Genomic DNA, 15,405 nt, shown 5'->3' with positions numbered 1-15,405 from the left:
AATGGAGAGATTGAACAGGATGTAAATCATAGGATCCAAGCAGATTGGTCAAAATGGCGGAGTGCATCTGGTTTTATATGCGACAAAAAAGTGCCTTTAAAACTTAAAGGTAAATTATATCGCACCGCTATAAGACCGGCTATGCTGTATGGTACGGAGTGTTGGGCGGCTAAAGGGGAGCACGAACATAAGCTGAGTGTGGCAGAGATGAAGATGTTAAGATGGATGAGTGGTCATACGCGATTGGATAAAATAAGGAATGAAGATATAAGGGAGAGAGTTGGAGTAGCACCCATTGTGGAAAAGATGGTTGAATCGCGTCTCAAGTGGTTTGGACATGTGGGAAGAAGACCGATAGAACATCCAGTCAGGAGGGTGGATGAGATGGAAGATGGACAAAGAGCGAAAGGCAGAGGAAGACCTAAGAAAACCATCCGTGAGGTGGTCAAACGAGATCTACATGTAAACGGTCTCTCTGTAGACATGATACATGACAGAGCACAATGGCGTCGTTTGATTCATGTAGCCGACCCCACTTAGTGGGACAAGGCTTTGTTGTTGTTGTTGTTATTTTCACAAAATTATTCAAATTGTTTGTTAAACATAAAAAATCATTTTTTAACTATAAAAAATATAATATTTTTTATTATTTTGTTATATTTTTAGATTTGTTAAGGATTAATTTATCACACAAAATAATATTAATTTTTGAGTATCATTTTAGCAGTTTATTTCTAATAAATCTTTTTAAAAAAATAATATCTAAATACTTTTATATAATATTTTTCAATGAAAAATATTCAAAAATGTTTGTTACTTCAAAATTCCTTACTCACTGGTCTTTCCCTTTTCTTATGTTTCGGTTTTAATTTACCTGCTGCAGTTACAAACTGGCGGTGCCGCCAGCAGGAAGTGAGAGAGAAACGCAATTCAACTCAACTCAACCACAAGGAGCCACGTCATCATCAACTTCATAGTTGCCTTTCAATGTGAGTATTAGTTCCTTTTTTTCATTTAACATCATGCAAATTGATTTTGATCGATCAATTAATCGTGGCATGGTTCCGTTCTGTACTGTATTTTGAGATGCTCACCATCTGTTTGATCTTATGCTTCTCTTTTGAAAGGGGTAGAAACTCACGCTCAGTTGGTTTTATGTGAAGTTGTTAGTTAAAAATCGTTAGATGATTTATTATGTTTGACAAAATTATTATCTAACAGCTTTTAACTTTCAACTTCTATCGAAGACAACTGCATGTGAGCGTTCACTTTGAAAGGCAAGTTTTTGCATTTTGGCTTGGTTTGGGAGTATTTGAGTTAATATAATTTATAATTTATTCAAATATGGTTTTAGCCGTATGCTATGTTCATGTTCTCCGCTGCTTATCTTTCTATTTCATAGCATGTTTATATGGTGTTTACCTTGATCAAGTGCCCTCATTCTCCCTGGTTTTCAAATAAAATGGTTCCTTAATTATGTTGATGATGTTGTTGTTGTTGTTATCTCACTAAAATTGTTATCTCACTAAAATTGTGATGGTGGCAGATGTCAGGCAGAGGACGAGGACGTGGCCGAGGGGGATGGGGAGGAGGCCGCGGCATGATGACATATGCGAGAGAAATGGAGTTTGAACTCTTCCCTGAGGTGACTAACTGAAACTGCATAGCTTCTCCCATTGCATCCCATCGCTAATCTCTAGCCTTCTTGCTGCTAATTGCTCCCTGCAGGATGTTACTTTGCCTTCTAATAAAGTCAATCACGATGATACTCTCATGAAGGACTTGCTACGACGCAATGCCAGGCTTCAAAATTATTGGAAAGCCTCTCCTTATCTTATCGAGGAAACAGAAGGTAACCTAAACCCTTCTGTCTTCTTTCTGTATGCATTATATACCTATCTTGGCCATTAAGTAATCATAGAGGCATAGAGCTTATGATACACACTTACACATCGCCACACCAGTTAAGAGTGAATTGGCTCCTGGAATGGAATATGAGCACATAATTGTAATTGTACCCACTAAAGCTGCACATACAGCTTCTAAAATTTTTTACTTATTTTTGCTCGTGTGCGATCCTATTCATTTTTGTACTTGAATATCTGGCCTATGCCTTCTCCATCCCCAAACAGGAAGTCAAGAATACTAGCATTTATTGTGTTAAGAAGTTAAAACTTCATTAGATGTACAAATTTTCTTGCTTTTGCTTTCAGAGAACAAAAGGATGCATGTAGAAAGATTTTCTGACAGGAACAAGACAACATTTACTCGTGATTCTTTATCGCAGATTTTAGTGTTCAAGGAATTCCCTAAGGAGTTGGTTCGAGGTATGAAATCATTGGAATTTTCTTTAACTGCAGCGGTTGCATCCTGTATCAGAAAATGTTTTGATGTTTATTATGCATTTTAGGTTCTTGTTAATTAATCTTTTTTAACCATAATATGGTGTTTTTCAGGTACAGCTACAGCTAGGCGTCCAAGCCGTAAAAGATTTCGGTGGAACCCAGAGTCAGGTTTGATGATTTTAAATGACCTGTCTCTTTTGTTTATTAGTAAATTGATTTGTGAGTAAGCTACTCACATTTAATTTTATCCCCCCCCCCCCCCCCTTTTTTCTTCTTCCCGCCACCCAATGAAGAAAAAGGATTTTGGATTTTAACGGTTAGGGCAGGAATAAGGTTCATCTTCCTAAATAAATCCCGCAATCTTTGAAGAACTTATTGAACTTTTTACTACTTTAAGTTGCATATATGCTGCACTGTTGAGCAGTATGTATACTTATGGTTTTTCTTGGAGATTTTTCTTCTTACTGATGACTATGGTTGTGTGGCAGGTATTAAGCGAATTGATTTCTTCGAACAGCTAGAGAAAAAGAACCAGGTAGAGCACCAATGCTTACAGTTAGTGCCTATATGTTTTCGATATTTACAATTGATTTATGGATTCATCTTAATATCGATAGGGATTCCTATGCATCTTTAGTCTTCACCTATGCTTACAGTTGCAAGTTTCCGAATTCAATATATATTATATTGTTAGGATTGGTGGGGGGATGGTGGTTGTGGAATTGGTACCTTGGGGGTTCCATTATTGTTGTTATCACTGTTGCCACCAGTGTTGTTTCCTCCACTTTCATCATAGCTTTCGCTCCATTATCATTGCCTCTTCTACCTCCAACATAGTCGTTGCTGCAAATCTCCTCCAGCTCCAAGCCATCATCGCTTGATCATCTGTAAAACTCATGGAACTTTGAGCCCTGTATATTAGTTTTGGGAAGAAAATTGCCTTTTGCTGAACAGAATACTAAATTTTCCTTTTTTATTCATTTTGTTGGGGGATTTTAATCCACTTGTCCAATGGAGAATTTTATTGACCTTTTCTTTTCACTTGCAGGTCAAAGAGGGTAAAGATGAAAAGGAAAATAAAGGAGGAGAAAATGAAGAAGAAAAAGAGGAAGAAGAAAATGTAGATGATGAAGAGGTTGAGGAGGAAGAAGAATTTGGTGATGATGATTATCATCAGGTACGATTGTTACCTCTACTTTTATGTTCAATTTTGGCATTCTTGAACCCAGTTGGTTCTCTCCATGATGTTTTTCTTGTTTTGCTCTTTGTGAGGTTTCTTTAAAATATTCTTTGGTGTTGCTCTATTTGAAAATTTTTTTAAGAGGCAGATTCTATATGACAATTATTTTTCTATGATTACTCTGCCGAATGGTATGATTTTTTTTTTTCTTCTAATGAGGCACAATAGCATAGAGCTGTAAAGCATTGTGATTTGATTTTCATGTTAAAAAGAGAAAGTACAACAATAAGTTTCTAACTAAGTTGAAAATGTTGCAGAATGAATATTTTGATGATGATGAAGATGATTATAATGATGCAGATGAAGGGGACGGTAATGCCACTTTAGAGTTCCAATGCATTTCTTACTTTAATTTCATTTTAATGATCTTACATTGTCTGCAGATGAAGTTACTAATAAGACATGTCTTTGATTGCAGATGAGGGTACCTATTAAGATATCCCTTTGTATAATAATGATTGTCTTTTCATCCTGTGAACGCTTCTGCAATGCTTTGGAATCTCGCTTCCACATTGTTACAACTTCTACATACCTTAATCCTTCTCTTGCTTTTCATCTATTTCTTTTAGCCGCTATTATTTTTGTTTAGTCAGTTGCATATGAATGTGTAGTTTCTTAAAGTTTTTTAAGATAGATTGCTGCTTGAACAGAAAAGAATATCGTTTACTTTTCAGATTTCCACCTTGAAGTGAGAGAATGATTAGTTGTTCAGTTTACAGATCTTGCCTTAGAGGATTCAATTTCCCTTCTTGGATATTATGGGATTTTTTTTAATAGGATAACAGTCAAATAAACAATTTGGTGTGTTAAATGGTAACAATTTTTATTAGTCTTTGTTTTTGTTGTTTTGGGTTTATTTATTTATTTCTAAGGTCTACCCAAAATCAACTATACAACCAGAAATGAACAAATTATAGAGAAATGGTAACAAATGTTTTGAAAAATGTTATAATCTTACTCTATAGTAAAATAATGTATTTAAGTAACTAATAAAAAGAACTTTCCAAATTAAAAAAAAAAATTGTATTGAGGAATTTTAATTTCTTAAAGTAAGAAATTCCAATTTCCTTCAATATAGACGAAATTCTTACAAAATATTTTAAAAGTATAACTAAGGTAACTACCTTGTCCAACGAAAATATTCTATAAAAGAAAATCAATTTTTGTGCAGTATAAAAAAATTTTACACAAATGTATATTGTCAAAAGTAATTAATTTTTTAACCTATTTTTTAAAAAGTCATCTAAATATATAAATTTAGTTAAAAAATTGTGTAAATTTTTACACTATTAATTCATTAAAAGTAATCATTTTATTTTTTGTTAAAAATATTTTATTCCAAATTATTACTATTACAGTTCAGCTTACACCCCATAATGTGTAGTCGCCGCTTTTTCATCATCGATTTTTAGGGTTTTAAGGGTTTAAGCTTTTTACAACACTCATGGCTTCCAACGGTAAGCAACACGAACAAGACGAAGAGCTTTTCAAACGAATCGAAGACGAAGAAGAAGATTATGAAGAAGAAGAAGAAGAAGACGGCGAAGAAGGATGGGACGATTGGGAAGGAGACGACGGTGATCCACAATCGGAATTGCTCTGCCTCTTCTGTGATTCTCGCTACGCTTCTTGCGATTCCCTTTTTGCACATTGCGCTTCCATTCACCACTTCGATTTCCATGCCACTCGAAAAGCTCTTACATTGGATTTCTATTCCTCCTTCAAGCTTATTAACTATATCCGCTCTCAGGTTACTTTCCATTTCTGCACTTTCCTTTTTCTCCTTTTTAGATGTTAATCTAAGGTTCTGTGTTAAAATGGCGTCAAAGTAAGAAAATATTAACTGAACTCAATTTATGAATTCCATCTATCCAATCATTGAATGACATTATATTATCTTGATAATAAAAAATTTAGAAGATTCGAACAGCAATAGATATGTAATTTATGTAATTTAATTGATCTATGAAGTGAAATGTTTCAATTCAATGGTTGCATAGCATTTGTGAAAGTGGTAATTTATGTAAATTTATTTGTCATAAGTAAGACAAGACTTACACTTGGTGTAAGTGGATCCCCACCGATATATTTTGTAAATCTGTTTGAATGTTCCTTTAAGTTTGGATTTTGAGGTTCAGAGCATGGAGTTTCAATAAATTTACTTCTACATTTTGCTAAATTTTGGTTTCTTTTGTTTTTTTACCAGGTGGCAGATAACAAATGTTGGAGCTGTGGATTGACATGTCAGTCCAACCAAGACTTGCTGAATCATCTGCATGATGCAATTGACTTAAGTGATATAAAGATTAAGTGGGATGATGATAGATATTTAAAACCCTTTATGCAAGATGATTCACTGTTGTACAGTTTTGTTGATTATGAAGATGGGGAAGATGAGCAAATCCCATCAATGGATGAAGATCTTATGATGGATTTGAAGAACTCTATAGACACTCTCGATTTGAAAAATGTGGTAGTTACTGATGGTGTACATGATACGAGTAGCAGCCAGAAGGTTGCTTCTGTTCCTAATGATCATTTGAACCAGGCTAGTTCTTCAGACAAGGAACTGGTTAATGGCAAGAACTCTAGAGCATATGTGCCCTCAATTGATGAGGCTAGAGAAGAAGGGCTCTTGTTGGCCAAATCTCAAAATCACATGGAAAAGCAGATTAAGATGGTTAATGAAAGTTATTTTGGATCTTATAGCTCATACGGCATCCACCGTGAGATGTTAAGTGATAAGGTATGAATTGTATTTGCATTTGTTTGCTTCAGGTTTAAGAAAATCCTTGTGTTTCTTAAGAAAATCCACCGTGAGATGTTTCACTCTACTGTTATCATCATTTTATAGATGTCCTAGCTTTCTTTATGTAGGTGAGAATGGATGCTTATGGCCAGGCAATTTTGAAAAATCCTTCTCTCCTAAATGGTGCTGTGGTTATGGATGTAGGTTGTGGAACTGGCATCCTGAGGTGAGAAATTTCGATTATAAGTAAACAATATCTACTCTCTAGTCATTGAACGCGGCATAATTTTTATCCAAATTATTTTATTCAATTTTCAAACTAACAATACAAACTACTAGGGTAATTAATCTTTCATATTTTTTATGTCTGTAATGATATTACATATTTCTTTCTATTGTACAAGATTTCATACTCAATTTGTCCTGCTAGCTTACTGGGTGGACTGCTTTTGTTTGTATATATTTGGTGGCATTACAATGCCCAGGGTGATTATCTGGTTTTTATTCCTAATGCTAGTGTGATAATATAAAGTATGCTTTGGGGTCTGTGTGTTGGTATACCTTATTTGATAACTCAATCATTTTTTTGTAACATATTTTACTTGTATATTCTTCAGCCTATTTGCAGCTCAAGCAGGGGCATCACGGGTCATAGCAGTTGAGGCTAGTACCAAGATGGCAGCAGTAGCATCTCAGGTTTGCATTTTCTGTACATTACTTCTCACGATATCTCCTTAACTATGCATTTAGTGCTATAATCAATATCTTGTTGGTTTTTTCACCTTCAATATATTTTTTTAAAAATTAAGGTTGCACAAGATAACGGTCTCTTACTGGATAAAAGCCAGTGTGGTGTGAATGGCCATCAAAAGGGAGTGGTAGAAGTGATTCATGGTATGGTTGAAGAAATTGACAAAAATGTTGGAATTAAACCTCACAGTGTTGATGTATTGTTAAGTGAATGGATGGGATATTGCCTGCTATACGAATCCATGCTTGATTCTGTGCTCTATGCACGCGACCGGTGGTTGAAGACTGGAGGTGCCATTCTTCCTGACACAGCAACTATTGTAAGTTTCACCCGTCACTCACCACTATATTTTATTTAGGGGTTATCTATTATCAGTCGATGTATTAACAATTCAGTTATTCCAATTTCCCTTTCAGTTTGTTGCAGGATTTGGAAAAGGTGGCACAAGTCTTCCATTTTGGGAAAACGTGTGTGAATTTGACATGTCTTTCATTGGGAAGGAACTTGTCAAAGATGCTGCCCAAATTCCTATAGTCGATGTTGTGGACTCTCAAGATTTAGTTACCAGTTCTGCGGTTCTTCAGGTTGGTGCTTTGCTTTGCTGCTTTTGTGTATGTGGGTGTTTAATGAGACATAACATTGTCGAATTCTTTACTGCTTTCGTTTTATTGAGGTGTATTTGGATAATTTTGCAATCACCTTATGGATCTTGCTAGTTTATCATCTATGATTTGTTTCAACTAATTTTCTTTAGCGTAGACCAAGTTCAACTTTTATGAATTGCATGTATTTGTAACAACATAAAAGAATCACTGTTTGGTATCCTTATGGTGATTTCTTCTCGATGGTAAATGGTCAAAAGCCTTCTATTATTTTATTTAATAGGAAATATTACTTGGATCTTTTGGAAAGCAAAATCCTCTACACAAGTTTTCCTCTTTAAGCCCATTTCTGACCGTGCCAGCTTCTGTAAAGAATGCCAAATTTACTTTAGGTAACTATATACATGCATATTTTCAAGTTAAAAACAGGATTCTAAAGCTATTAGTAGCATTTCCAGATATGTTGCTTATCTTTTAATCATCCTCTGTAAATGTATAATCATTGCGTGTGCTATTTAATCACATTAGCATTTCAGCCTTGTTATTTCTGTCTAGATAGCAGATAAATCATAATGTCTCTAGGAGGAAAGGTATAGTTTTACAGGGCATATTCTTTAGTAAGTTCCCGGTCTATAATTGATTATTGAAGTACACTTTTGTTTCTTTGTCCAGACCTTTGATTTGGCAACCATGAAGCCTAATGACGTTAATTTCACTGCAACTGCCACTTTGGAACCAAAATCAAGAGTTTTGGAATATGGAGAAATGCGTGTAGATTCTGAAACATGCTGTCGGTGTTATGGAGTTGTATTGTGGTTTGAAACCGGATTTACAAGCAGATTCTGCCGTGAAGCGCCAACTGTGTTATCAACATCTCCTTACACACCAAAAACACATTGGTCACAAACAATCTTAACCTTTAAGGAACCCGTTGAGATTGGATTTCAGAAAGGAAACAATGGTGATCTGGCAGCAATCGGCACTGAGGACTTTCCTGCTGCAAAGGTTGATGTGCGTGTCAGCATTGTACGTTCCACAGAGCATCGCAGTATTGATATTTCATTAGAAGTTGTCGGTGTTAGTCCTGATGGCCGGAGACGCAGTTGGCCGGCTCAATTTTTTTCTTTGCAGTAGAGTTTATACACCACAATAGCAAAGATCTTCATACTGGCATCTTGTTGGCAGCCAGTTACAAAAATGTTTTAGAATGTTGTAACCCTTTTCATAGGTTTCCATTTTTGTCGAGGAAATAGGTCCTTTTCTTAATTATTTTTTAGAATGTTGTTTTAGGCTACGTTAATCGGTAAAATTTTGAATCGTGATAAAATATAAAAAAGATATAAGTAGCCATATTATTGTTGCATAGATGCTGTGGACTCATTGTTGCATATATTCTAGAGTTGTGTATCTTAAAAAGGATGATATGAACCCACATACGTTGGACTGGGTACTAGTTTCTTAGCTGCTGTATGATAGTTGAGACACAACAAAAATAGGAATATAGAGCCATTGTTGCACATATTTGTGTCAGAATTATCCTTTTATGTTTTCAATTTTGTTTTTAATGTTTTAGATGGAGTTATCGATCATGGATAATTTTGATACAAACAAGAAAATCACAAACATTAGAAATAAGAAGCATTCTTTACTCCTTATGTTATGTGTGAGTCTACTACTTTGATTTAAGGGTAATTATTAATTAGACTCTTGGCTTTTAACTTGACCAATTTTCTCATAGCAGAATCTCGGTTTTCATTAGCAGAATTATCTTTTGAATTATTGGAATCATGCTTTTAAAATATGAAGTCATACTAACATATAATACAAACCTTATGAATTAACTTGCTGTTGCCAATTACTAAGTTGTGCAGATCATGAAGTATTTATGTTGAATTGCAGGGTATAAATTCTGTCAACACCTGAATAAATGCAAAATGAACATTTTAGTAGGGATCCAGGTAAATACTGTTGACTGAAAAGAGCAAAGTATCAAAATTATCCATGAAAGACAAAAATTCATACTTGGAAAGGAAAAATATCACAAAAGATCATACCACTAACAAAATTAACCACTTTTTTTAGGTAGATTTATCAAACAAAGAAGTCTTTTACTCTTTAGGTACACTAGGTGAATTTTAGTTCTATGATTAATTTGGTTGAATTGAATCTTGGAGAAATAGTTGAATTTTCTCCATGTAACTTCAAGATCATGGAGTCAAGTTGTGGAATCAACCATTGATGCTTACATTACACTCTTTAGGTGCGGCCAGTTATTCCCATGGCTAGTTTGGTTAATGACATGATCTTTCATCGGTAATTGTGGTACTTCACTTTGAGTAAAAAGTATGAAGAAAGCAAGATACTCACTTGGGAATTGGGATCATTATCTACAAATCATGCTGCTCATCCACTTCAATGTATTGGTCACAGATCCAAATGCCATGGTTGCCAGAAATGTTGGGCTTGTTCTCTCTCTGCCACTGCTCTTTCAGTAAAGGACACTTCCAAATATCAAGATCAACTGCAGATAAAGGCAATGTTCCTCCTTCTCCTAGTGACTCAAGCTTACAACAATCAAGGATCTGAATTTTCTTGAGAGAAGTGAGGTTTTGAAGCCCTTTCATATCCAAAGTTTTAAGGTTTGATAAACCTTGAATCTCCAGTTGTGTTAGTGTGGAAGGAAGCAAACCTTCCTCTGGAAACGACTCAACATCTTCACATTTTCCCTCAACTGAAAAGTGCTCGAGCGAGGCCAAGCACGACATATTCCAGTCCAGCCGGCGAGCAAAGAGGTTGTCACAATCTCTAATCTTGAATGACTTCAAATTAGTTGGCAAACCTCCATTTGGAAGTGACTTGATTTCTGGACAACTCCAAACTTGGAGTTCCTTTAAACTTGGGAGAAGAGTATGCATTTGTTTAGGAAGTGAACTTAACTTGCTGCAGTAGCGAACTTTCAAAGAAGCAAGGTTTGGTGTAGGCAATCCTGCATGAGGAAAGTTCACAAAGTTGTGACATCTCCATATGCACAATGAATTTAGAGATGCTAGAAGCTCGAGTGTTCCCTCCGTCTGTGGCGCTGAAGTAGTTAGAGATTCTAGATTTTCACATCCCCAGATTACCAAGGACTTAAGATAGGGGAAGAAATCTAGTGGGAAAGACTTCAGAGAGTGGCAGCTATTGTATATCTCTAATGATTCAAGTGATTCCCGGCACCCCATTAGTTCTTCTAGGATTTCTACTTTCCAACAGTTATCAACATGTAATGATCGCATAGCCGGAGCTTTTGGGAGTGAAGTTGAAATCTGATTACAGTATCTCATGGTAAGATTTGTAAGAGAAGGAAGAAAAGTAGGCAAATCACCAGATAGTTGTGGACATTCCTCCAAATGAAGCTCTTTGAGACAAGGGAAAACTTTGCAGCCTTCACTTTCACCTGCATGAATCCATTTCTCCCATGCTGGCATGCCATAAAATGTTAGAATTTCAAGAGAAGGAAAATGTTGATTCCCTGTGCAGCCACTGACTCCATAAAATTCAGGTCCAATGCTAACTAGCTCCTTAAACTTTGAAATATGTAGTTCTTTAAGATATGGAAGCTGTCCAAGTGATGGCAATATGTGGCAATATTTACAATGATTAAGTGACAGAGAAACTAGGTGGAAGAATGAAGGATCTCCCAACCAAGTTGGAAACTGAGTACCTGTGTAGTGCACAATTTCAAGGGCTTCCAAATTTGTATTCGGCTGCAGCTTTTCGAGTATGTTCTTTTCATGCTGGGAATTTTCTGTATCAGCAGACCTTCCCCAATCAAAAGTCAACTTATCAAGATTCCTCTTGTCCTTCAAACTTGCTTGCATTGCATCTTTAGGATCAACCACATTCTTTATGTTTTGAATCATCAAAGAACCTCTTAGATGTGATAGTTCGCCTAATTCACCAATCGAAGAAGCAGATTCCTTGCTCACGAAGAAATTGCTCAACTTTTGCAGGCTTTTTAGATTACTCATGTGCAATGGCATCCGTTCTATCCGAGAAGCCGAGATGTCAAGGTATCTTAAATTGACTAGACAATGCATATTCCTTGGCAATTCTATGAGATGAGGACATCTTGCAGCCTTGAGTGTTTGTAAGTTGTATAAAGTACAGATGGAACCAGGTAACTTCTTTATTTGAGTTTGTGACACATCCAAGTATCTCAGATGTCTGAGTTTGGCAATGAAATGGAGCAATTCGTTAAGACTACCACGCGCACCAACCAAAGATAACACTCGCAAGCGCCTTAGCTTCATAAACAGATCCTTTGGCACCTTGTTGAAAAGGCATATTGGTGGATCCACCAAGCTTAATTGCAAAAAAGTGTGTAGACCACTTGCCTTTTGGAAAGCATCAAAGTTTATAGATGGATACCTATTTGCAATAATTTGTGACAAGTGACGAGTCCTTTCCCCGGCATCTTCATCTAAGTTGTTTTCCAATCTGATGCAGAATTTTCCAGATACATATTTAGCAAGATCATTGATAAGATCATGCATCACAAAGAGTGATCCATTATGTCTTGATTGTTGGAAAAATGACCTTGCTACCAATTCATGAAAGTACTCATCTCCAACTTCTTCAAGTCTTCTGTTTCTTTTTGGTTCTTTCAGTAGATTCTCTGCCATCCATAACAATATCAACTCCTCTCTGTCGAATTCGTACCCTTTAGGAAAGATTGAGCAGTAAGCAAAACATCGCTTTAAATGTGAAGGGAGATAATAATAACTCAATCTCAAAGCTGGAAGAATATTGCTCTTTCTATCTGACAACTCCCATATCTCATTCTTCAATATGTTGTCCCATTCTTTCACATCTGTTTTAGAGCGCAATAGTCCTCCTAATGTTTTCGCAGCCAGAGGCAACCCCTTACACTTCTTAGCAATGCTTTTACCAATTCCTTCCAAGATTTTATAGGTATCAGAGCTTCTATAATCAAATGCATGCTTTGCAAACAACATCCAACAATCTTCATCTGATAAATATCCCAAGTGATATGATGGAATGGTTTGCATGATTGATGCTACTCGCTCGCTTCTTGTAGTCACAATGATCTTACTCCCATGAGCACCATATTGAAGAAGATTTCTCAACATGTCCCAATCATCATAGTTTTCATTCCACATATCATCCAAAACAAACAAATACTTCTTCCCTTTCAACCTCCTCTTCAGTTCAACTTGAAGTGAATCTAGATCTCTAATAGCATGATTGCACATGGTGAGAATCTCCAAAAGTGTTTCAGTGATCTTGAATATGTCAAAATCCTCAGAAACACAGACCCAAGCTCTGAGATCAAAGTGTTCCTTCACTCTAACATCATTGTAAGCAAGTTGAGCCAAGGTTGTTTTTCCAATTCCGGCCATGCCAACAATAGGAATCACTCCTATCTTGTCATCACCATTTTCAACATCAAATAGTAGCTTGATTATGAACTCCTTATCATCATCTCTTCCATATACATTAGACCCTTCAACTATAGATGTTGTGGGAGTCTTCTGTGGGATCTTCACTCCTATATCCCCAGTTAGACCAAGGAAATCTTTCTGCTTCGCGATAAATTCTAACTTCTCAATGATCTCCTCCATTTTTTCTTCAACTTCATTCTCAAATGAGCTCCAAGAATTAAAGTCAAAGTTGCATACCTCACCAGCACCATATTTAGATCTTGTGTATATCTCATCCAACAAATCATCAGCTTCATATGCAGCATCTTTAAGCTCATCTAGCCATTCTTTTACTGCTGGATTTGTAATCTGCTTTCCCTCTGCATCATCAAGAACTCCATGAACTGACAGCAAAATCAGCTTCAACTTCTTCAGCAACCTGTTGTTCATTTTCTTCTCCTTCAAGAAGCTGAGTACTTCAGGGGAAGCTATTCTTTCAAGCAGCACATTAAACACAGCCCCTAGAAAAGCTCCACCAACGAGTTCCAAAACCATGGTGTCTCAAGTATGCTCAAAAGTCAAATAAGATTGGAGGAAAAGTTTTGCTGCTTGTAATGGTGAATTGTGAACAAAATGGACCAATATTTGTTTACTCTAACCTGTTTACTATTACAAGATTTAATAATACAATAATTGATGCGAAGCAATGAAGCACGAATATCTCGTTGAGTTGTCGTGTTTACATGTTGAATACATTATGGACATCACCAATCTTTGACACTCGCTTGATATATATTCGTAAAATGAGTTTAGTACTAATATGTAATTATGTTTTCTTGATTATTAACACAAAAATTATCTAAAATGCTTTATGTAATTAAAAGAGACAATTAAAGTATTAGAAGTTCTTTGTTGTGTGGAACTGATCAGATAGAGCACAATTCTATTGCTAGAGAACTTTTTATTTGTTCTAAGACTATTGGTAGAGAACTTCTAAATAATTGAAACTGCTTTGACATAAATCCGACCGGTTAAGGATTAATCCACCACAGATCTCAGCTTTATTTAAGAGTCTGCTGCTGGTCAACGGGTTGCTGTATGTGCAAAGTGAGATTTGAATTATTGACGCTTGCTTAAACGGACAAGTGAGCTGACTATTTAGCCAAACCAAGTTGGTTGGTTTATTTATGTATTTAATCCATCCAACTTAATGGGATAATTGCTTGTCTTGTGTGGGCACTATGTGGGTATCAAATACTCCAACAATGCTTGGGAGCATTATAGTGAGGCCCAAGATGAGGAAAAATGATGTGATTTTATTTATGAATTATGAAGACTTGACCAAGGATAAGCATTCAAAGAAAAAGAAAGATTATATTTTTTAAGACAGAGAAAGTTCAAAGAAAGAACAAGTATCTTTCTTTTTTACCATTCTTCATTTGATGGTGCCATCAAAGCAAACGCGTTGCAGCAATAATGCAAAATAGTTTATAGTTCAGTTTCATAACCTTGGTGACTTTTCTGAACAGTTAGCAGCCGATTCAAGTATGAATGAAATTTCTAAAATATTGGTGGAGAAACTGAGAGAAAAATAGTTGAACTATAGTTTAGTAGTTTTCTATCGAATCCGGTGTTTCAGTTTGAGATCCACCGCTTGAAGTGGGCGGTAAGAAACACCAAGGCATATTCCTTCTGCCCTCTAATCTCAAATATTTATTTATTTTAAAAATTTTATTGTCCCAAATAATTGTTCACGTAGACAAATAAGTATTATTAAACCACTTTTCCATTAATAATCCTATTAAATAATAAAAGAGTATTTATAATAATTAAGTTGTTGATCACATTAACTCTCGTCCATTTTCTTCGTCATTAAACCTTGTCTTGAAACAATTTAGTGAATTTACTGCTGGATTTGAAAGGTATCTAACTGATACCAATTTTTCATGTGCAAAAGATACTTTTAGTAATGCATGCTATTTTATGTGGAAAAAATATCCACTAATATAAAGTTGACATAGACAGGAAATTCAATTATATTGATTAAGAAAGTTAAAATTTTCTCATTACAATTATATTCTATCTCAATTAGGTTGAGTATGAAATTATTATTGAACACATTTTAAATAAATTTCAATCAGTTTATTAATTATTTGGTGAGCCAAATTTAAGTCTTAAAAATAGACTCAATTATCAAGCAAATTAAGCTTGAGCTATGCCAAACTTAAACTCTGAGTTAGCTCCACTCCTTTTAGAGGAGCTAAATTCAGTTTATTATATGTAGTTATCTCTCTG

At 35.5% G+C, this 15,405-nt stretch overlaps 3 protein-coding genes across 5 annotated transcripts; 2 read left to right on the top strand and 1 right to left on the bottom strand.

Moving 5' to 3' along the window:
- Positions 1-805: 805 nt before the first annotated feature.
- Positions 806-4,296, top strand: LOC130956109 (uncharacterized). 2 transcript variants are annotated; one of them, XM_057883140.1, is made up of 9 exons: positions 806-989; positions 1,547-1,645; positions 1,729-1,852; positions 2,214-2,327; positions 2,457-2,513; positions 2,834-2,880; positions 3,394-3,522; positions 3,843-3,897; positions 4,004-4,296. In XM_057883140.1, exons 2-9 carry the CDS (start codon positions 1,547-1,549, stop codon positions 4,018-4,020), a joined length of 642 nt encoding a protein of 213 aa, XP_057739123.1. In that variant the 5' UTR covers positions 806-989; the 3' UTR covers positions 4,021-4,296. The 2 variants fall into 2 exon arrangements, with proteins under 2 accessions (XP_057739123.1, XP_057739124.1); XM_057883141.1 differs by lacking the exon at positions 806-989 and adding an exon at positions 1,037-1,277.
- A 653-nt stretch (positions 4,297-4,949) lies between these two features.
- Positions 4,950-9,045, top strand: LOC130955187 (probable protein arginine N-methyltransferase 3). Of its 2 annotated transcripts, none has more exons than XM_057882008.1 (7): positions 4,950-5,335; positions 5,792-6,331; positions 6,463-6,560; positions 6,952-7,030; positions 7,144-7,404; positions 7,502-7,669; positions 7,971-8,182. In XM_057882008.1, the coding sequence occupies exons 1-7, from the start codon at positions 5,030-5,032 to the stop codon at positions 8,163-8,165; spliced, it is 1,647 nt and encodes a 548-aa protein (XP_057737991.1). In that variant the 5' UTR covers positions 4,950-5,029; the 3' UTR covers positions 8,166-8,182. The 2 variants fall into 2 exon arrangements, with proteins under 2 accessions (XP_057737991.1, XP_057737990.1); XM_057882007.1 differs by lacking the exon at positions 7,971-8,182 and adding an exon at positions 8,360-9,045 and having other exon boundaries at positions 4,953-5,335.
- Positions 9,046-9,197: 152 nt separating this feature from the next.
- On the bottom strand, positions 9,198-13,909 carry LOC130955186 (putative disease resistance RPP13-like protein 1). The gene is made up of 2 exons (XM_057882006.1): positions 10,055-13,909; positions 9,198-9,606 (listed from the first exon to the last, which is right to left on the bottom strand). Exon 1 carries the CDS (start codon positions 13,663-13,665, stop codon positions 10,075-10,077), a length of 3,591 nt encoding a protein of 1,196 aa, XP_057737989.1. The 5' UTR covers positions 13,666-13,909; the 3' UTR covers positions 9,198-9,606; positions 10,055-10,074.
- Between the last annotated feature and the right edge of the window lie 1,496 nt (positions 13,910-15,405).

The sequence above is a fragment of the Arachis stenosperma genome, chromosome 10 (assembly GCF_014773155.1).
Source record: "Arachis stenosperma cultivar V10309 chromosome 10, arast.V10309.gnm1.PFL2, whole genome shotgun sequence".
NCBI lineage: Eukaryota > Viridiplantae > Streptophyta > Magnoliopsida > Fabales > Fabaceae > Arachis > Arachis stenosperma.
This window is presented reverse-complemented; position numbering and strand designations above follow the sequence as displayed.

Bases quoted from the DNA above. Each gene is read 5' to 3' on its own strand.
- LOC130956109 (XM_057883140.1), top strand. From the start codon at position 1,547: ATGTCAGGCAGAGGACGAGGACGTGGCCGAGGGGGATGGGGAGGAGGC. The intron at 2,328-2,456 runs GTATGAAATCAT...GGTGTTTTTCAG, and splicing joins CCCTAAGGAGTTGGTTCGAG to GTACAGCTACAGCTAGGCGT. The intron at 2,881-3,393 runs GTAGAGCACCAA...TTTCACTTGCAG, and splicing joins AGCTAGAGAAAAAGAACCAG to GTCAAAGAGGGTAAAGATGA.
- LOC130955187 (XM_057882007.1), top strand. From the start codon at position 5,030: ATGGCTTCCAACGGTAAGCAACACGAACAAGACGAAGAGCTTTTCAAA. The intron at 5,336-5,791 runs GTTACTTTCCAT...TTTTTTTACCAG, and splicing joins TTAACTATATCCGCTCTCAG to GTGGCAGATAACAAATGTTG. The intron at 7,405-7,501 runs GTAAGTTTCACC...TTTCCCTTTCAG, and splicing joins TTCCTGACACAGCAACTATT to TTTGTTGCAGGATTTGGAAA.
- LOC130955186 (XM_057882006.1), bottom strand. From the start codon at position 13,665: ATGGTTTTGGAACTCGTTGGTGGAGCTTTTCTAGGGGCTGTGTTTAAT.